The sequence below is a fragment of the Henckelia pumila genome, chromosome 3 (assembly GCF_033568475.1).
Source record: "Henckelia pumila isolate YLH828 chromosome 3, ASM3356847v2, whole genome shotgun sequence".
Classification (NCBI taxonomy): Eukaryota; Viridiplantae; Streptophyta; class Magnoliopsida; order Lamiales; family Gesneriaceae; genus Henckelia; species Henckelia pumila.
Window position 1 is genome coordinate 142082313 of NC_133122.1, and position 22758 is coordinate 142105070.

Consider the following 22758-nt stretch of genomic DNA (forward strand, 5'->3'; position numbering starts at 1 on the left):
CCAAGATACAAGTAACTCTTTCAATGAATTAAAATAATATATTTGTTTGTAGAACCTTTTTTTTCCAATGATATCCTTAATATGTGCAAAGTAAACCAATAAATTTCTATATTTGAGACAAAAAGAGTATTATAACACATTAGATATTGTATTATAATAAATATTATTTTAATAGTGGACCAGATTCCGAAAATTCAAAAGAGTCGGGCGTGAGATCTGCGAAAGAGGTAAACAAAATATCGGTTTGACCAAAATAATCGACCTAACTGGATGAATTTAAAAAATTAAATCAGTTCATTCAGAAGTTCGGCGTTAATTTTTTAAAATATCGGTGAGCTCAATTCGGTTTCGGTTTTTGGTATAAAAGTTCAGTTTAAAAATTAATATTATTAAATTTTATAATAAAGTTTGTTAAGACATAAATATTACAAATCTATAATAAAATTTTATTGGATAATTAGAATTAGACATAAAAACAAATTTTGAAATAAATAAATATTAAATTTATTTAATTCAATTTCATAATACATTTTTTTAATTGAAATTTGAATTTGAAAAATAAATCTAAAAGTTCATTTAGGGAGTGTTTGCAAAAGATTATGTTTTTGTAGAAGTGATTAAATTTATAGATTATAAAAAAGTTACAAAAAATCAAAAGTTGCTAGTGTTTAAAAAGAAATGTGAAAATCTAAAAATCAAAGTTGGGTGGTGTTTGATAAATAAGTTATTAGAATGATTTTGACCTTGACATTTTTATTAAAATCACTTTTGGAGAATCATCATTACCATATGACTAGTTTTTGAATTTCAATGAAGTTAAACACAAGCTAACACATAATTTGGGTTTAAAAAAACACACAAAAGTGATTTTTTTATGTCAAAATCTAATAATCGATTTTTTTAGTAATTGTAAACACTCTCTTAATCCGATTACCAACCGAAATAATTGTTTCTTTCGGTTCGATTTATTAAATTCTAATAATAAAATTTGGTCGTTTCGTTCTAACCGAATAGTCACCTCTACCGATCTACGATAAATATGTGGTGCGAGAATTTAACGAAGTTTGACAGCTTTGAATTCAAATATTTTTTTCAAATAGAAAATTTCAATAAATTTCCATCTGTTTGTTCTCACACCGTCACACGCTACACTAGCACTTGAGTCCCGATTGACAATCTCTTCATGTTTACCTACATGTTAAATTTGGACCATTCAAATAATTTTTTTATTTGAGATAAGCAAATTTCGAATTCACATTCAAATCTTATCTATAGTACAAACAATTACTTTGTATTTGTATAATTTACATATCAATATTATACTTGTACTTTCTAAGAAAAAAAAAGTTTGGACCTTATTCACTATTAATAAAAAAATATTATTTTTTTTATTTTTAAAGATATAAAGAAACTTTATTTATAAAGTTGAGAGTTCACATGTAAGATTCCAAGTCAAGTAATACGTAGGAATATCAAAGTCACGTGTCTTTATCAACTTGATCACATCTTACCGACTTAATAAATATCACTAAAGTAACAACCTAATTTGTAAGTTACTCACGTATTACGTACGTAAAATAATACGCGAATATTATGAATGGTATGAAAGTGATATAATTATATTTTTGAAGTATTTTGATATAAATAGCTTCAAAAAAAGAAAGTATTTTTATAAATTTAATGTGTATTTGGGAGATTGGACTCGTTTTCAGCTGCCCATAAAGAGAAGAACAATCTCAAGAACACAATCTTGATTAAAGATCGACCGATTTTAGTCGAATACAAATATTTCTTCACCTTTGCTTAATTATTCAATTAGCAAATAAGTTTTTTAAAATAGTATTTCTGTTTCTGGTGCCATTAAAATTTATAGTCGGTTTTGGCTTAATGGGCCAGATTGGATTTGACTAATGACTATGAATTGGTCGACAGATATTATAAACTTTTTCTTTCTTTATTCTGTTTTTGGAATATATATATATATATTGATTGTCTTTCTTCAATCTGAATTAATTAAACAAATGGTAGGTTTTGTGAGAAACACGTCGGTAGTGTAAAAATTAATATTTTTGTTATTAACGAAAGATTATTGTTTTTTGTTTTCTTTTTTTCGTTGCAGAAAATTAAGGCAGATATTTAGATGATAATCATCATACCAAGAATAGTGGAGACGCAAGCACCAATTACCAAAGAAAAAGGTGAAAAGATTCTTATTGCACAAGGCACCCAATTCGTGAAGAACTTTCATTTCTGGCCCAGCCGTTGGTTTTTATGTTATTTGCAAAATGATGTTCACATAATCACATTCTACGACACAAAATCGAAATATCCGATCCGAGTAAATCGCTAGGAGGAAGACCAAGAAGGGTCCTTTCCTGTCTCCCATTTTCTTGATTTTTTTGCAACAGCCCATCTGCACATTCTCTCAGGTCCACCAGATTACACAAAGATTTTGCAAATTTTTTTATGTCACATTTCTTGAATTCTTGGATCAGGATTTCGGCTGGTTTATATTGAGTGGATACATTCGAGATTAGATTTTTGTCTGAAACTGACCCTGTTGATTTTCTTGCTTTGTGCTGATTAAACTCATGGTTTCATCTTATGTAATCTATTATTGAATTACTTGTCTGTTTTTGAGTTGTTCTGATGCGATTCAAGGATAAATATAGGAAAATTCAATTTTTGATTTTCTTGCCCAGTTTATTTCTGTGAGCCCCATATTTATTTTCCATGATTCTCGTATTTGATCTACAAAAAAATTCTTCATCCCAATAAATTTGCTGGATTTCTGACCTAAAACTCATTTTTTATGATAAAAAGATTCGTTTTTCTGGTTTGTTGCATTGTCTGGCATTAATATCTTCTTAATTGTCAATTTCGTTGCGGTGTATCTTCAGGGTTCGTGTCTCCCTTCACATTGATTAAACAAGGCCTATAAAGGGCCTTGAAGATCAAAGAACGAAGAGGAGCCAGATGGAGCTTGTGAGCAGTAATTGGATGAGAGATGGGGTGAATTACTACCCACATCTATTTGGTGGTATTATGCTTACTTGTGCATTGCTGAGTTTCTCGACAAGCTACTTCGGTGCGATCAGTGTTCCGACTGTGCCTTTCTTTATTCCTCAATTGAGGTTTTTTCATAAGAAAAAGATCGCTAAGAAACATGTTCGCGTCTATATGGATGGATGCTTTGATCTGATGCACTATGGCCATGCAAATGCTTTGAGACAAGCAAAGGAATTGGGGGATGAATTGGTTGTGGGAGTTGTGAGTGATGAAGAGATCATTGCAAATAAAGGGCCTCCTGTTTTATCCATGCAAGAAAGGTATTAATGTGGTGTAAGCGTACTGTGTATGTTTTGAAATGTCTATTTTATTTCTGAACCGCAATGAGTGTTTCATAGATTTTATGTGTTTTGGCTCGGTGAAATTAGAAAAATGAGTGCTCGCGATTCAAGAGCATGATAAGCTTCATTAGTTGGAACAATTGTATCATAGATTTTATGTGATCTTGGTGAATTGAATTTCATCATTCTGTTCAATTATGCTTAGTTCAAGAGCCTCGGTCAGGATTCATTCAGCCTTATCTAGGATTTTGTCTTTCATCTCTCTCTTCTTATCTTGAGTTATTTTCCTTCATTGGAATGAACAACGAACTGGCGACTTAAGTGAAAAAAGATGCTGGTGCATCAGCTATTGTGGGTAGTAAAGTGTATCTCTCGTGCTTCTAATTTTCGCAACGCAGCATTGAAGATTATGAAGACTTTGTGTTTTCCGGGTTTTGTCATCCATATTTTGATAACATTTTATGCAATGATAAATATTTGAAAATCTTTCATCCTGAAAGGCTGGCCAACATTGGAATTCTTTTTCCCTGTTTGAAAACTTGAAAAATTTTGGGTTATTTACCACTCCTTTGCTTTATATTTGTATTTGTACTTTTTCGATTTTAGCATGCACATTCAATGCTATAATGAGACAAGTTTTTGGCTGCTACCTTTTTCATTTCTATAAACAGATCAATTTTACCCCAAGTCAGATTATTTTGTACTCGATCTGATTTTCAGTTTTTTTTCAGGCTTGCCCTTGTTAGTGGGTTGAAGTGGGTGGATGAAGTAATTGCTGATGCCCCATATGCAATTACTGAAGAGTTTATGAACCGCCTTTTTAATGAGCATAAGATTGACTACATTATACATGGTGATGATCCCTGCACTCTACCAGACGGAACTGACGCATATGCTCTGGCAAAGAAAGCTGGCCGGTACAAGCAAATTAAGCGCACTGAAGGCGTCTCAAGCACTGATATAGTTGGTACTACGATCACATTGTTTTTTTTCATTGAAATTCGCTTTGAAAGATTTTAACTTGTAGTAGTAGTTTCTCGTTGCATAAACTCCAGCAGTCTCTCCAACGAGGGCTCGCTCTGACCTAAAAAATATCTCAAAATGAAGATTCTGGTTATCACTTAAGCATCTCCGTGGAATTGTTTATGATCTCATTGTTTTAATTGTCACATCATTATTTGTGCAGGAAGAATACTTTCTTACATGAAAGATGTTGAGGCCAAAAAAGCACACTCAGAATCAGGTGAATTCGAAAATTTAACTAGCCCGGGAGGTGAAGAGCCTCGGGTAAACGGAGGACACACCTCTCATTTCCTACCAACGTCAAGACGAATAGTGCAATTTTCAAACGGCACGGTATATTATAATTCTTTATGCAATTTCATTGACTCATCATACCGCAAACTGGGAAATTCCTTCAGATGAACCAGTCTTCTGCCCCAAAAAGTGTAGATAGGTTTTCATTTCTTATTTTGTAAGCATTGATTTTGTGTGTATGTGGTTGAGAAATAGCTACATCATTAACCAATTTGGCTGGAGAAGAATAACAAAATATTAACCTTTATATTATCACAATTTGTTTCTTAATATAATGGCTTCTAATCAACATTACAAACTTGAAAACCATTGATTAAGTTAATGTTACATGTTTCAAAGTCATACTTGGTTTGTGTTTTCATGGGATCTCTTACTATATAGTCTATATTGTTAGTTTGTATGTAATTTTCATGCATTCTATTTAATCTTCATTGAGAACATCTTTATTTCTCGCTTTTTAGATTCATTTTGATGATAGTTGTAAAATATCTTAAAAATTTTTTTAGGGACCTGGACCAAATTATCGTGTCGTGTACATTGACGGGGCATTTGATCTTTTTCATGCTGGGCACGTGGAGGTATTTTTCTGAACTTCATGAAGCTTTCAGTGCTTGGGTCAGGTTTTTTGTTAAATGTTTTCATCAATAGAGCTGCTTTTATTTTAACTAGATATAGCTGGACTTAAACCTTTGTTCTCTTTCGTTAAAAATCAATATTCTCATTTAAGATAAAGACCTCTAGATTGCATTATGAAATTTTCAAAGATATTCATAATCAAAATCCTGCCTATGCAATGAAACAAAGCAGTCAAGTTATAGCCTTATGACGATGCTAAAAAAATTCAATTAATTAACCTAAATAAAAAAATTATTTCAAACCTATTTAAATATAAAATTATCCTTATATTTGTGCCTATAAATTGCTCTTTGTGATTTACAGATTCTAAAAAAAGCCAGACAGCTTGGAGATTTTCTTCTTGTTGGTATTTACACAGACCAAACTGTGAGGTATGATCTGTTGCTTCATATTGAGCATTCACTATTCCATTGTATGAACCAATAGTTGTAGTCTCATGGCAATTGTATCAACAAAAACAAATACTCTTCGTACAAAATAAAATTTGAAGTTGAAACAAAAGTATCAGCATCATCAATGATCAACCACACCGTTTTGGCCATATTTTTTTGTGTTGTGATGATTTTTGTTTTATAGTGAGCTCCGTGGGACTCATTTCCCATTGATGAATCTACACGAGCGTAGTCTTAGCGTTTTGGCTTGCCGTTATGTTGACGAGGTCATCATTGGTGCACCTTTGGAAGTTACTAAAGATATGGTGAGTTATCTTGTGAAGTAATCAAAAGAGATTTTGTCATTTATGTTTCCTGGAAATTGTTTTGCTTCAATTGATAGATGAATAAAGTAAATTAAATTCAGTTTATATGTTGTGTTGGTGAAAAACAGTAAATAAATTTCGTGCTGGTTCCCTTATACTATCTTGCACCTTTGTGTTTAAAGCATCTTCAAAATTTGGACTTTGAAAAGTTAAGCATGACTTTAGTGGTCAACATCTATTTCCCATGAGATTGTGAATTATTTTCAAAGTATCTCCTAAATTCTCATTGGAGCATTAACTTACCCGAGATATCCAAATGGTCACATTTTTTGTTAGATCAATAAAAAAAACCTATGGTTCATATATAGCATGACTATCTTTTCCTCTTCTAGTAATTTAAGCTAGAAAATAATTGAACAGTTGATGACATACACCTTCCTCAAGATTTGACTTTCATTATACGGATCTAAAATCCATAATTCATCCACCTCTCGAGGTTTACGAAGTTGTTTTTGTATTGGCTAAAATTGCTGTAGTTTTTATCAATTATCATTTTTTTTAGTTTCAACCCTGGACATTTATTCTTTTTTGGCTGGTCAATGTGTGAAATTGCTGCTACAAGGAATGCCAATTTCTCAATGAGATAACTGCTGAAATTAAGGAGTTCAAAGGCATAAAAAGAACTGGATTTAAAATGTAATGCATGCTTTAATTGTGTGTTATCAAAAGCGAGAAAAATCCCACGACAAAAACTTGAACAAGGTTTTAAATTTTGTATTCCATCTTATGTTAACGTGTGAATTGTATGTCTTTTGTCTTGCTGTAATTAACAGATTTATTGTTCTTTATTTGCTTTTTCTATGTTTGGCATAGATTACGACATTCAACATATCTTTGGTTGTTCATGGGACTGTCACTGAGGACAACTGTTTCTTGAACGTAAGTCCATCGAACTTCTACGCGGGATTTAACTATATTGTGAAAAGGGTGATGATATCTTAGAAAAAAATCGTTTTGCTTAATGCAGGGCAAATCGGATCCTTACGCCGTTCCCAAAAGCATGGAGATTTTCAAAATCCTCGAGAGCCCTAAAGATATTACGACCACCTCTATAGCCCAGAGAATCATTGCTAACCATGAAATTTATTTGGTACTTTTCTTAATACCATCTTCTTTAAGTTTCTATCCATCTTTTGAACATATAATCTATATGTATGTGGACCAGTGTCTTTTACATATCCTATCATGCCGGCTGGCCCAGTAAGACTTAAGAACGCTGGCAGGGATGATGGTATCAAAATCCTTAAAGGTCCCTAAAGATAGTCGAGATTTAGTTTTGTCTGCGAAATTTCTGGCTCCGCCCCTTCTTGCCATATGAATGCAAAAGCCAAGTTATTGACTTGACCCTTTCCTACGTTTGACAGAAACGGAATGCCAAGAAAGAAGCAAGCGAAAAGAAATACTACGAAGAGAAGAAATATGTTTCGGGAGACTGAGAAGCTTTTAGGAGACGACGACTGTGGTAGGAAAAATTTTTTGATGCTTCTTTTTCTTGATTTTGCTGACACGATTCAAGGGAAGATGGAGCCATGTAATTTTGTACTTGGAGAAATATGTGGAGAAAAGAACCAAGGCCATGGATGCAGTTTTAGGCAGTAAACTTGATTCTAGCTATTTTACATTCCTGTATACTATCAGCATAGAGTGCAGATCTTAAATTACATAGTTGACTTTGTAGGAGTTTTATCCTTGCCTTGTAAATTCGATGGTGACCATTTTTTTTTTTGTTTTTGTTTATCGCTGCATATGTTATTTAACGTCGAGGTCGGTTGAGACCCGACGATTTCGTGCGAATTCGACTCCACGCGTGGTACATCTTAAGTTTTCATTGATTTACTACATAAGCTTTTCTGGTCTTTCTGCATTGTGTGATTGGTAGGTAGTTAAAAGAATGAGTAGGCCAACTTGACAAAGCCGATGCGTCTTCTTTTATCGCATCTTCTTTTATCTGAGAGAAGTTTATGTTGTGTAAACTAATTCATATTTGTAATAAAGAGTTATATTTTTGACATAAAAAGTGATATAATTCAGATCGTCTTACATAAAAAAATTTTGTATTGAATATAGATATTTTTGTATTGAATATAGTTAAATCGTGCGAGGCCCAACCTATTCTTAGGCGCTCACGGACTGTGACTAGGAACACTGACCCAGTAATCGCATAATAAAGAATAAAGCTGCTATTTTTTATATGCAAATCTCTTTATTCAGAACTCCAGTATTTTTTTATTTATTAATATTATCTTATATCTATACTTATTAATTAATATTGATTTATACTAAATAATTTTTAATTGATTTAAGAAAACTTTATTTAAAGCTACAATAAAAGCCTTATAATAAAACTTTGTTAATAAAACATTTTTTTTGTTTGAGATAAGACAATAATAAATAGGGAAACTTCACCATATATTTGAGATTTTAAAAAAAATCAGATTACAATGTAAGATAGGGAATAAAATAATTTACGCGAGTTACGAGTTGCATTAATTTCGTGGACGGGGCCTGGTCGGCAGTAACGTTGTACGATGAATGTAAGGATTATATAAAGAGACTGCCCAAAGTCCTCGCAACGACCCAATCTTGGCCCGACTGATTTTTTAATTTTTAAGTTAAAAAATTCGTGATGAATATATATATTTATTTTTACGTTTGTATGAAAAGATTTCAAATTGATAGATTTCAACCATTATGAGTGTATTTTATAGTTAATAATAATAAAATAATATATCAAATCATAAATGTATGCACTATTTGTTTTATGACTAATTTTTATAGTTAATAATAATAAAATAATATATCAAATCATAAATGTATGCACTATTTGTTTTATACATTAGTCATATAAAGCAAGATATTTCAAATGATATCATTATGAGATTAAATTAAAATTCATCATAATTAACATGAAATACTATAATAAAAAATAACTGATTTCAAATTTATGATTTTACTTCTCTAAACAAAAAAAAATATCTTTGAAAGCTGTACATTTGAAAGCCTTCCATAACCTAATTGAAAAATGTAAATATAGTAGCAGCAACAATAAAATACGGAAAATTTCACCATATTTTTACATACTGCCTTAAGAGTGAATTTGAAGGTGAAAATTTATCAATATATGTGAGATTCACTAAAAAAATATTAAACTCCACGTGTATCGATAAATTTCCATCTTTAAATGTTCCTCACAATAATACATCTCGAGATATCAATGATGAATAGCCCAACCGACATATATTCAAATATGGAGCGAGTATCGAATTTCAATTATACTCATCGTCTCTGCTAACTATGATGATGATAATAATATCTATACTATATTATAATAGTTTAATTAAGGACTAACCGATTTTGGTGTGTCAAATTACACCAAAAATTCTTCCAGTTTTACCCTTAAATTTAACACACGTCTTTTTTATGTTAGATCTTAAATGACTAAATTATCCTCGTTTTTCTGTAACAGCTTTATCTACTTTTATCTTTATCTCTTTTTTCAAATTTCATCATTTATCAATTCCTATTAAATTATTTACAAATTTTTTTTACAACTTTTTTCTAATTTATATATCAAATTATCAAGCACGTGAAAATCATGTGTCACGATCGCTAATATATATTATATTACACACGCAAAGTGTGTACTACGGTCACTAGTAATAATAATAATAGTTCTCGAGATTTGGTATTAATAATGAGTAACACTCTTGTGAGACGATTTCATTCGTGAGACGGGTCAACCCTATCCATATTTATAATATAATAAGTAATATTTTTGGCATAAAATATATTAATTTTTAATAAATAACTCATATAAAAGACTTATCTTAAAAAAATGATCATTGAGAACGTTTCATATTAGTTTTTGTATTAATAATAAAAATAATAATAATAATAATAATAGTTCTCGAGATTTGGTATTTGAAAATTTCCGTATAAGGACTTCCGTATCTGTCTCCCATTGGTTTCCATGAAAGTACCAAACACTTCCTCTCACTTTCTGACTTTCCCCGCAAAAGCCCACGTGCTCCCAAATCTAATTTACGATTTTTAAGCAATTAAATAAGCATTTGTTTGGTCAAGCACATTCACCTCGTTCAAGAGAAAAAAAAAATGCTATATTTTATTTATTTATAATTTTTAAATCGAATTTGAATGAAATACAGAGTTTAGAACCTTCTTTCTTCGGTTTAATTTAGACAAATAGCCGAGTTGCGTGTGTAACATACTATTCAGATATTATATATGACATTATATAATATATTCATATAATATTTTCGTATAAATGTTGTTTAATATTAAAAACTAAAATATCAAAATATTATACTTTTGTAAAAATCTTAGATGTGATATCAAAATAAATATTTTATAAATATTTTTTTGTGATATTTTATGTTAAATAGGATGTAATTATTTAAAAATTCAAAAATATAGATAAGATGAAAGAATATCTTGTTAGATATGATACATATAAATAAATAAATAATTGACCAAAATATTTTTATGATATTTTTATTAAATTAAGATTAATTATTTTTGTAGTTTTATAAAGGTACTTTTAGTTTTGGTATATCAAAACTTATAAAATGCCCTCAATAGGTCCTTATGTACAATAGATAGTATAAACTAACAAAAAAAGTACACGTTGTGTGTGAAAACTATATAAAATATAATAATTAAAGAAAAAAATTTGAGCGAAAAAAAGATAAAAAACCATGAGATATTTTATGTTTTTTTTATCACATAAATAAATTATTTTTGGGTGAGTAGCACAACCAAATATTACAATGGTGGAGATAAACGTGAGAGAAGGGTTGAAAAAGTGGGATAGTTGGAATGAAATATTACTTTCTTACCCTTTTGTATTAGTTTTCTTAAAATTTCAATTAGTAAAATTAGGGGCATTTTAGGATGTTCACTTAAAATACCAAAGTAGTTTTTATGAGACTCTCTTCTATTATCTTATTATTATATTATTATAATAGAGACCCTTCAATTAACTAAATTTCAATTAATTGGTGAAAGTTGAGATGAAATTATGATTATATCCTGACTTAATTTCCAACAAAATCACAATTATTAGACAAATTAGTCATTTTATATAGTATCCTCTTTTTTTAGTCATTTTATATAGTATCCTCTTTTTTCAAAATGACACTCTTTATCTTTGTTTGTATTTTAAAAATTTTAGATTTAGATTAGATATTTTTTAAAAAAAATCTATTTAGATCATATAGTTATCACTCTTAAACTTTTGAATATCTAACTAAAAATAACATGAAAATCCAACCTGATCCAAAATTTGTCTCACATAATTAAACTTTAAACCAGTCACGAGCTTTTGTCTCGAACAAATTTAACCAATAACAAATAAGATCAGTGTTGCCCACAGGAGCATAGACGAGTTGGTAAGGCCTGAGGTGACGTAGGAAGAAATTCCCCAGCGTTGCGGGTTCGATCCTCGTATGAAGCATATTCTCTGCTGAAATATTGTGGGGGGTATGCTCTGGGAATTGGGTCATGTGCTCCCTTCTTCAGGTCCCTGTCACTCGTGCACATCCCTCGATTTACACTCCGCATGAGCCAATGGGCCTCTAACTCATGTGGAATGGGGTCCCCTTCGGGATCAACCCTTTTTTCTGAAATAAGATCAGTATTCACTCCATCGCGATTATCCAATATTTATGAGGTCTCATACATATAATAATAATAATAATAATAATAATAATAATAATAAAGCTTAACTCTTCTTCTTCTTATTTATTATTTATTTATTTATGAATTTGTTAGATTAACATTTAATTTTACATTTACAAAGGGAAACAGAAGGAAGGCACTATGCCAAATTTAACATTTGGTATTATTATTAATCATGCATCTACCCTATTTAAAACTTAACAAACAAGGCATGCGTGATCCATGCCTTGAATTTTGTTTGTTGAAATGTGATGTGCATGAAAATTGTTGTTCGAGACATGACTTGACGCGTAATTTTGTGTTTCAAATAAACGGGTTAGTTTATGCTATATCGAGAGTATTTCTCCCCCTATTTCAATATTATTAGATCACGTGAGACTCATATATTTTTATGGAAATTGACATATGTCTTGATGATCCAATGGTTGATATTTGACTACATCATGAGGGGAAAAGTAATCCAGATGTAGCATAGAATAATCCCAAATAAACCCAAGCAAACTATATTAAAGGCGACAATCACGCCTCTTCATGCTTCATGTTATATATTCTTTAATATTATTGTTCCAAAATTGCTTTACGTGTTTGATCACCTTAGTATTCTCAAAAAATCAAAATCAAAATCAAAATAGGAAAAAAAAAAAAAAAAACCTATAAGTGAGTGAAATAAATTGTTACACAAAAATGTAAAATGTGCATGCTACGTTACCAAAAATGTTGGTTTTCCTAACAAGAGAAATATAAGATGTGTGCAGAAATATAATTTCAAAGTAACACCGATCGCACGTCTCTAGCTAGGCTCTAGCCATAACTTCCAACCATAATCGATCCAATGTCAACAATACAAAGGTAGAAAATGAATAGCTAGATTATCTCATCGAGTAACATAAAGCTCGATCATGATTTTATAAACTTATTATGTTTATATACATTAATGCTTGAAAGGTATAAGAAATTAATTATGATAACACCCCTGTTATTATTAATCAAAACATAGTTTAGAATTCCAAACACTAACATCCATATGAAAAATTAAAACAAAATCTTTTACCCTCTATCGTAATAACAATAAAAAAATTAATGTCCACTGTACACGTACTTTATCGACTTATCACGTACACTCTTAAACATCGTTTGATTAAATTAATGTATAGGTCCTGCTTAAATATTTTAATAAATCAAAACATTACTTTCTAACAAATTAACTTATCAAAAATCCTACAAACCCAACTAAATCGACCCTTACGTAGCTAATTAATTATTTGTGTAGATTCTGGATATCTTGTAAATATATATTTTTTAAAAAAATCAAATTATAGCTCAATTAATGGAATCTCCTATAGAGGGGTACTTTATTTGTACGTACATTGCTTTTAGTGATCTGGCCAACAGCACTCCAAAAAAGAAACCATCAACTGGTTATTTACTTATCATTAACGAGGCCCCATCCACCTGTTTAATATGAATGTTTCCTTTTCCTTTCCATCACCTCTGTTTATTAAATATAATTTTTTATTTAAAAAAATAATTCTTATAGGTGTTATTCCAAGAAAGTTTATCCACGCTCGGGCGAATTTAGGTTTTAAAATGGAGCGATTGAGGTGGAAGTTGTGGACGATCAAATAGATTTAACGGATGATTAAAACTCAAAATCATCAAACAATTACACGATCTTATAAATATTTATATTTTCAAGGATTGAGTATTTTTCTCCCAACATCATTTCACTTATGTCAAGCGAGGTGACTTCACTTTTGGGACAGTGTTCAATTTTGTAGACTAGGTATTGCGTTAACTCGGTCGTAAATATTTTATCATCATTAAAAAAAAGAGCATCGATTCCATTTTCTAACTCCATTTTCCTATGTTTTTGTCCCGTTTAACTCATACAATACTCTCTCACCAAAAACACACTGATTATTCTTTTTCCCCTTAAACTAAAACATACACACACTGAATTTTAGTAGTTGGAAAGGGGTTCCATTCGTGTCCCTATATGCCATATGCATAATGGAGAGAAAGAAAAGAGCAGAACAAAGTCTCACTATTTTCTTATAAGTTCTAAAAAAGATCTTGTTAATCATTTCAATATATATATATATAGATTAAAATTACTTATATCATGCATATATGATACTTACTTTTAATCGGCATATATTTTAGAATCACATCAATGTAGAAAAAGATTATTTCATGACCATTGGCATGTTCCGTCATTTGAATGAATCCTCATAAAATATGAGTAGAACACATGATCTATCATATATATTTAAAGCACGGTGTCACGAACTTAGCTTTTCTAACGACCTCTTTGCTCCTTAACTTCGCCTTTGCTAGTATTCGCAAGTGTGTATGAAATTGTTTAAGTGAGAACACCAGAGAGGTTTGAGAATGTTTTTGTATTGCTTTCAAGTTGGTTATTTACAAAAAATTCACTCTTTTATAGTAGTGACTTCCTACAATTAATGGATAAGATCGTTTTGATCCAATAGTAGAGATTAACTCTCCAGAAGCTTCCTGCACCTATCCAAGTTTAGATGCTTCCATCTACATGATTCTATGCAAGTCTTATTTACAAGTGAATTCTACAAGTCTTATTTACAAGTGAATTCTAGATAAATCTAATATAGAATGTTCTAGTATATAAGCAACATCTACAATGTATCATACTTCAGAGATTTTCGGAATGCGCATGTTGGTGCTGGTTCGTGACAACGGAGTGAAATTCTCTAGACCGAAATGGCGAATTCTGGGTTTTATTCTACTCTGATCACAGTCTTTCGATTACATTTTTAACAATCCAACAACATAAAGATAAATATTTGTTTACCCTTCATCAACTACTATTTTACCCTTCCATTTTCCAGTTTTGACAACTAACAAGTGAACGAAATGAAAATGAAGATGATTTACCTTTCATATATCATATATGAGCCATAATTTTAAATCAGAGAAAAAAAAAAATATATCGCTATTTTGCTGATAATTTATTTACTCACACACGCACACACAAAATTTATGTATATTAAAAAAATTTATTATAACAATTTAAAATCCAGTGAATCACATTTAATAATTATTTATCATTGCACATCATTTTCGGCACGGACGTTGCGATTTACTATATGCTGACTACGGAGCATTAGCCTGCAGTATTTATTTAATAAATTTGCTTATTATTGTGTATATGTAACAGTAAAAGTAGTACAAGATACATTAATTCGATACATATTTATAATAAAAATTATAATAGAAAGTGAGATTGTTAACGTATGAGAGGTCAAATAAAAATTCCGTGCCATGAAATTTAACGAAAATTGATTCGTTGTTAACAGTCTCTTATAAGATTTTGTTTAATTTGAAAAGAGAAGTTACAACTTAATTACTACTGTTTTTACTTTCTTTTTCACCTTGAATTTAGTCTCAACTTTATGCAACACAAATAAATGCAGTATCACAGTTTGCATCATTGTGTAATTTACCTTGATTCTGAAATATCAAATATATACATATTTACAAATTAAACAAACTAATTTATTCAATTTGTCATATAAATGCATAATAATATTAATAACAAGAAGCCAAACAATACATATTCAAAAAAATATAAAAAAAAGAATGTCAATTAATCTACAACTAAAATTCAATCAATTGACGTTCCCATGATCCCATCGATTCGAAATTAGAATTAAAAAAAAGGGTCTAAATTCTTGAAAATGGGAGAAAAATAATAATAATAATATCATCTCGTTGAGCAGCCAGCAGACCTCCATTAAAACTAAAACTGTGGCCTGGCCTCCTCAAGGATGGTTCAGAAAAGCTACAGACTAGGGAAGGCGCAATGGACCACATTGTTCGCCGCCAATCAAAACCCTTTGCGAAAGAGGGGGAAAAAGGCAATTAGGCTCACTGATAAACCCTGGTTTTGTGCAGCAATGGCGTGAAGGCGGCGATGCCAGATTCCGACGCCGACGATTCTTTACACGAAGACTGGTCGAAACAATCCAGACCCATCTCAGAGACCATCTTCGAGAACTCATCCAGCCCCAGCCCGCAGAATCTCTCCTCGTCTTCCTCGAGAAACGACAAGATCTTGGTGAAGAAACCGGGGTCGCATGGGAGAGCCAGGCCGCCGGTGGTCCGGAACCCGAACTCCTCCTCCGCCATGCGGAGGAGGGATATGAACACCGGGAGGTTCAGGAACCGAGTCGGGATCACGAACCTGCGGCGCTCGGGCCCGACGTATACGGCGAGGGATCCGGGCGGCGTGGGCCGCCTCGAGGCCCCGGCGTCGTCGGAGCGGCGCGTGAGGCTCTTGTTCTTCCAGCGCTTGACGACTTGCCTGAGGCGCACGATTTGGGTTATCATGTTGACTTTCTTGATGGCGGAGGCCATTGCCGGAAGAAGAAATGGATAAATTTTGCAGAGTTAGTTGAAGAGTTTAGCAGAAGAAGAAGAAGAAACTGTGGGAGAAAGTGTGCTGAAATTTAATTGAGTGGGGAGAGAAGTCTCGAATGACTAAAATCATCATCGGCGGCTCATTTACTATAATACCCCTAGCTCTTTTCTTCCTTTATTATCCTTTCAATACCAATTTAATGGTGTTTAATTTTTTTTTTTAAAATTTTGAAAAAAATATCTATATTCGAATTAAATAAAAGCTACACGTTTATGTTACTACTAATCTACTACTAATAATGATAACAATTATAAAACAATTTCATGAATTAATTTTTACAAGACATCTATTTTATTTTATTCGAATCTTGAAAAATTATTATGTTTTAATTCAAAAATATTAATTTCACTCCACATATGGATCAGGTATTTTCGGGTATTAACTGATTATATTAATTACTTATCATATATTATCCGCTTACTCCATATTTTAAATCTAACACAGATAATTAAATAAATTTTAGTAAGATAATAACTATAATAAGATTATCATGTTTTTGTCGTGTGAAACAGGTCCAATTAAATGTGAATAAATTATTATTTATGAAAGCATAGGTAATTATGTTTCATTGAGTTAATATACAAAATGTTAGAATCAAATGACCAAATATTTGAAATTTGATTTTATCTAAACCGATTTATATTAGATTCAGCGATAATTTTATAGTATGATTTAATTATATTATTATGTTATTGTAATAATAGCTGAATCTTATTGTTAAAATTGTTTGAAAGACCAATTTAATTTTGTTTGTCATGATTAGCAATCTGATTACAAAATTCAAGTTTTAATGATATTTTATAATATATATAATTAATATTATGGTCTAAATAAGGGGTCAATATGACGCATGGCGTGGCTGAAAGGGTAAAATGGCCTTGACTTGACAAATTTTTTTCAATATATTCCTTGAATAAACGTCGAGACTTGTTTGGATTTAGGACTAATTTCTTTTTATTTCTTAGTTCAAGACTTTTACAAGTATTGTTTTTCAAGGCATACAAACAGTGTTACATTTGAATATAATAATGGTAAATAAATTTGTTAATTATTATTGAAACAAAAGTAGGAACACAAAAGTTACCTTTCTTTTAGCTTTGTGATTTTTAATTATATAATATAATATTGTCGCAAAAATTTGGAGAGATTTTTCTACCAATTAATTATGTGAGACGGATATTTGAATCAATCGAATTCATATAAATAATACTTCTCTTAAAACATAGATTGAATCAATCGTATTATAAATATAAATAGATTTGTCTGTAGGATGCTTTCAATCTTCAAACACCATGAATTCGTTTGAATAGAGTGTTTTAAAAACGTTTTTAATGTTTCACAAGTGAAAAAATTTAAAACATGTGTCCGGACAAAATATTTGTAAAACGTTTTTGAAAAATATTTTTAACAAATTTTCTCATAGTATAGTTTTAAAATAACAATGTAGATGCGATTTTTTTATGCTTTTAAAATTGAAGGTAATGCCAAAAACAAAACATATTACTTTTAAATTATAAAAATATTCTTATAAAATAATTATCCAACACATATTTATTTTTTAAATAATTTTTAAAATATTTTATAGAAATTCCGTAAAAACAATGTCATAAAAACTTGCCCAAACTGAGCCAAAATTAAACATCACCGTCTTTCTCAATTTGTCTATAAAGAAATGTTACAAATATCATTTTGCACACAATAATTAGTAATATTAATTCAATATTTTTTTTAATCACTCTGAAAAGACATTCTGTTATTCATACATAATAACTTATTTCCAAATACACTATCTTTAAAAATTTTAAAACTAACTTCCACATCATAAAAAATTATACATACGATATGTGGCATCACTTGCATAATACTATATATATTATAAATCGCATAATAATCTTACCAAACTAAGGTCTTTGGTACGAGACAAGATCTCGAATTCTAAACACAATTATAATATCACAAAAACTCTTGTAAAATAGTGTCAGAGGTCAATTTTGTTAAACGATTATCTCATTTAAGTTACATATAAAAATATTATTTTTTATGTCAAGAATAATATTTTTTATTTTAAATATAAGTATGAATATGCTGTTATAATAAATATGCCACGTGTTCAGGAAAAAGGAAAAGAAAAGAATAAAGAGCAGATCTCAGTAATTAAGATAGTTAGGTAGCAAAATTTTCAAACCAACAAAACTTTCGGGCAATTTTTACCATATACAAACAGAAAAACTAATAAATCATTCGAGGAAACAAATAATTAATGCGACGCACCTTTCTGCCGGATAGGGACCTCAAGCGTGATTCGAAGGCCTTTTGAATTGGGCTTCGAGTCAAAAATATCAAATGGGCCCTTAAGAAATAGCCCAGGTAGAAATATTACATTGTCGAAGGGCTCGTAAGTCGTAATAGTATTCCAACTTGGAGTCCATAATGTGTACATATATCTGTATTATCACCCGCTCTCAAATGAGTTGATAAAATTTTAACACAACACACTCAAAAAAGAACGTTTGGGTCGAAGTGACGGACCTTACCCAAATTGGTAACTTTATACCCAAGCAATTCGTCTTAACCCGCAATCAAATCATACCATGACTAAAATCGTCAGAAATCGGAAACAAAATCAAATTTTAACGATTAAATTAGGTTTCACCTTCTACTACATTTAGAACCGATCGAGATTCCAGAAGTATGTAGTAATAATAAAAATGATGGTTATATATGAAGGATAATCATCCATTTAATCCCATCATGTTAATCAGTACAATCACAAACCCATGCTGAAAATACAATCATGGTTGAGTTACTGAAACAAAATATATGGTGAAAATGTTGGGTCTTTTTTATCACAAAATTAGTTGAATTAAAGGTCAGAAGGAGTCGGGAGTAGATATTTTTTAACATAAGGCGTTCCTAGCCTTTTGTTTCCTTTAATTTGTTTAGTTTTTGTTTTTTTCGAACTTTTCACGAAACAAATACAAAAAACTGGCATTTCAAAAAATATCTTCGAAGATTTATGGGGGAAAAAATAGAAGAAAAAAATTAGTAATTGGGTACTATTTACTAGATGCTAAGCAACAAAGCAAGTGGCCACATGGGGAGTGAGACTTCACCACAATATAATAAACCAAGTGTGCATGTTACACCAAAATTACCCCTCCTTCCTTGATAAAAAGATAATTAACCGACAAAAGGACCGTGATTTCCTAAAATAAGTCTTTTATTCATTCCTCAAGCCTTTACCTTCTATTTGGATGGATGAATTTGAAGTTAAGAATTTCAAACTCATGATAATCAATCTATTGTTTCGTTTTTCAAATCTATCTGACAAGAGAATTGAAATCCCAATTATTTGTTTTTTTAAGTTATTGGGTGAATTTCAAATTCATCTTAAGATACAGTTATTTTAAATACTACTCAAATACTAACACACTCTTATTAAATTTACACACAATTATTTGGTTCGATCCGATTATTATTTTTATGTAAAAATATTAATTTTAATTGTAAAAATAAGTCGAGTCGATTTATCTCACGGATATATAATTTTACAAAAGATCTACTCTTTAATTTAATGTAAATAAGTTGCAATTTTGATATATATATATATATATAAATTTTGATATGCTCAACCAAGTGTGCCCACCTCATCCCCGACCACTAAAACCCGGTACTGTATTTTAGTTATATAATCTTACAAAAGATCTACTCTTTAATTTAATGTAAATAAGTTGCAATTTTGATATATATATATATATATATATATATATATATATATATATATATATATATAAATTTTGATCTGCCCAACCAATGATGCACAACTCGTCACCGACCACTAAAACTCATTACCGTATTTTAGTTATGCGAAAAATAAATAAAAAAACTAAAACCTGGTACCAGGTTTTAGTTGTCGGAAACGAGATGAACATGAATTGTTGAACAGCTTAAAACTTCTATATATATAGATAATAGATATATAGATATATATGTTTTTTTCTCAATTTTTGTTGTTAGTAATTCCAGGCGTGTTCTTCTCGTGATGAATTCAAACTGTGGCATCGGTGCCCTTTAAATGATTAGAGGTTAGCTCACACATAAATGCATACGTGATGAGACAAGATGTTTCGTGTTTTGTGTTTGCTATTCCAATTTTTTTAAGGAATAATATATATGTAAGTAGCTATTGGATGACTAAGAAAAAATCAAGATATTTTATTTTTTAAAAAATTTAAAATGAACATTTTGTGTTTGTCAAAATATATATTTTTTCACTTTAATTTCAAATCCAATTTCAACCAAGTCAAATGAATTCCACACATTTCAAATCCCCTTCATAAATGTAAATCCTTCCATCAAAACACAACACCTTATTCTGTGATGTGTATTAGAAAGTAGAAACACTCCTGGCTAATGCAATAATTTTCTCTAACCGAGCGAGCCTTATGTGACATACTTGTCCAAAAAAATATTCATAAAAAATCAAACTCTTGACCATTTATCAAGAATTTACCTACTCCACGGACTCATCATATACCCTTTAATGCAAATTATAACACAAAGTTATAGCCAATATTAAAATCATGGGAAAATCTCTCTCGGTGAGAAATGTGAAGCAACACAACAAAAAACTTGTCACGGGGGACATAACGAGACAACTACATACGTACCATTCCATCTGTCACTCCAATCCCTCCCCTTTCTTTAAGCCTCACATTTTCTGCATTTCCACTCTATAAAGTAATGAATCACTGGTTCTCGATTTCAAGCAAAAATTAAACAAAGAGCTTCCCTTTTTTTAATTTGCTATCTTCTCCAATGGTTGCTCATAATACAACTCCCTTTTGGTTCATTGCGTGTCTTGTAATTTTCTTGGGATTTTTTGTTGGCCCCGATCATGCCCTTAATGTCGGCCTTCGTGCAGATATAGGCCTCAAAATGGTAAGTTTCATTGTATATTGAATTTTACTGTTTTTGGGTGTTCGAAATTATTCTCAAGAATTACAGAATTTGACACCATTTTCTTTTTCAAAATTTAATTGTTTTGTAGAATAAAGAATGCAGTAGAACATGTGAATCAAAGTTCTGTGAAGGTAAACCGGCCCCTGCAGTTCATCCTATATTATCCAAATCATTTATTTCAATCAAATAATTTTATTATACCATAAAAGTTCCTATTTTTTTGAAAGCATATATATCTCATGTGTCACGGCTGATTTATATCAATGAGACGAACTTGGTTTATATCTAAAAATAAAAAGTAATATTTTTTTTGAAAATAAGATATCTGTCTCACAAAAATGGCACGCGCGAGTTTATATGTTTTTGACTCACAGTTCCACCGTTCTTGAGATACGGGAAATACTGCGGAATTCTTTACAGTGGATGCCCCGGAGAGCAGCCTTGTGACCGGTTGGACGCTTGTTGTATGAGGCATGATCAATGCATACAACTCAAAGGCAGTAAGTTCTTGCATTTAATTTAGCTACTCATTTAATTTCTTAGATTAGATAAATTTAATTTGCTAATTATTATGTCCAAATGCTACCAATCAATTAAGTATATATATATATATTCAGAGTTCTTTTATGGTGCCCAACTCATATGCCCAACTCCATGCCCACCATGTACAATATGTGAGTTGACCAACACAATTGATGAGTTGACTTATCACATATTGTACATGGTGGGCATGGAGTTGGGCATATAGAGTTGGGCACAATAAAAGAACTCTATATATTCATATTATAATGTATAATTGTGGTATGTACCTTTCGATGGGGACCTTTCAACTCCAGTCTTTTGTCTATTTGTTATTTAATAATTTCAGTTAGAACCCCTTCAGATCAGATTTTGTTATATATATTATCCATCATGCCAAAAACCACTTCACACCTTCTAGTCCATTAAAATACCCCAACCAACAATTGTCCAATTTTTTTTTTATATATATATTAAGGTAATTGGTATGGTGAAAATGGTCCCATCGTTTTGTAAGTTTGTCTTTTTGGAGTTTTGAAAGTTGTTTTGGATTAGTTATATAGTAATGAATGGTGATTGGAAATGAATTAAGCAGATGATTACTTAAGCCAAGAGTGCAATAAAGAGTTTTTGAGTTGTGTGGAGAGGTTCAAAAGATCGGGCGCACCGACTTTCAAAGGCAACACTTGCAAAGCGAGTGACGTCGTGGATGTCATAAAAAATGTTATGAATGCCGCCATTCTTGCCGGTAAAGTCTTCGGCAAACCATGAAAATTTTCTAACTATCTCTGTTGTAATTTTAATTAATTTATGGAACAAACAAATTATGTTTCGTTTGTGACGATCATGCATGTGCTTATCTATTTATAATGTTGTAATTGTGTTTGTCGTTGCGCAAATTTTGATACGACTGAGTGTTACTTTAATCCAATCAAATATAGAAAACAGAAGGTTGGGAATATTTTTTAAGAAAAGTAATGAATTTAAATAACTATATATATGTATATAATGAAAACCATTTTTCTCCCCTCTATATATTTGATTCTTTGCAATTTTCGTTG

General features: G+C 30.8%; 3 protein-coding genes across 4 annotated transcripts; 2 read left to right on the forward strand and 1 right to left on the reverse strand.

Moving 5' to 3' along the window:
• Positions 1-2053: 2053 nt before the first annotated feature.
• LOC140887102 (ethanolamine-phosphate cytidylyltransferase-like) lies at positions 2054-7910 on the forward strand. Of its 2 annotated transcripts, none has more exons than XM_073294145.1 (10): positions 2054-2429; positions 2901-3329; positions 4082-4317; positions 4537-4706; positions 5174-5245; positions 5607-5674; positions 5880-6000; positions 6874-6939; positions 7028-7150; positions 7425-7909. In XM_073294145.1, exons 2-10 carry the CDS (start codon positions 2977-2979, stop codon positions 7494-7496), a joined length of 1281 nt encoding a protein of 426 aa, XP_073150246.1. In that variant the 5' UTR covers positions 2054-2429; positions 2901-2976; the 3' UTR covers positions 7497-7909. The 2 variants fall into 2 exon arrangements, with proteins under 2 accessions (XP_073150246.1, XP_073150247.1); XM_073294146.1 differs by having other exon boundaries at positions 2056-2198; positions 7425-7910.
• Positions 7911-15333: 7423 nt separating this feature from the next.
• Positions 15334-16215, reverse strand: LOC140893432 (protein SMALL AUXIN UP-REGULATED RNA 16-like). Its single transcript, XM_073302499.1, has one exon. It carries the CDS (start codon positions 16150-16152, stop codon positions 15664-15666), a length of 489 nt encoding a protein of 162 aa, XP_073158600.1. The 5' UTR covers positions 16153-16215; the 3' UTR covers positions 15334-15663.
• A 4677-nt stretch (positions 16216-20892) lies between these two features.
• LOC140892545 (phospholipase A2-alpha) lies at positions 20893-22658 on the forward strand. Its single transcript, XM_073301469.1, has 4 exons — positions 20893-21157; positions 21267-21309; positions 21553-21678; positions 22293-22658. Exons 1-4 carry the CDS (start codon positions 21035-21037, stop codon positions 22466-22468), a joined length of 468 nt encoding a protein of 155 aa, XP_073157570.1. The 5' UTR covers positions 20893-21034; the 3' UTR covers positions 22469-22658.
• The last annotated feature ends 100 nt before the right edge of the window (positions 22659-22758 follow it).

Coding starts and splice junctions, on each gene's coding strand:
- LOC140887102 (XM_073294145.1), top strand. CDS start 2,977: ATGGAGCTTGTGAGCAGTAATTGGATGAGAGATGGGGTGAATTACTAC. Junction 6,940..7,027: donor AGGACAACTGTTTCTTGAAC/GTAAGTCCATCG, acceptor TGCTTAATGCAG/GGCAAATCGGATCCTTACGC. Junction 7,151..7,424: donor CTAACCATGAAATTTATTTG/GTACTTTTCTTA, acceptor TACGTTTGACAG/AAACGGAATGCCAAGAAAGA.
- LOC140893432 (XM_073302499.1), bottom strand. CDS start 16,152: ATGGCCTCCGCCATCAAGAAAGTCAACATGATAACCCAAATCGTGCGC.
- LOC140892545 (XM_073301469.1), top strand. CDS start 21,035: ATGGTTGCTCATAATACAACTCCCTTTTGGTTCATTGCGTGTCTTGTA. Junction 21,310..21,552: donor TGAATCAAAGTTCTGTGAAG/GTAAACCGGCCC, acceptor TTTGACTCACAG/TTCCACCGTTCTTGAGATAC. Junction 21,679..22,292: donor ATGCATACAACTCAAAGGCA/GTAAGTTCTTGC, acceptor TGAATTAAGCAG/ATGATTACTTAAGCCAAGAG.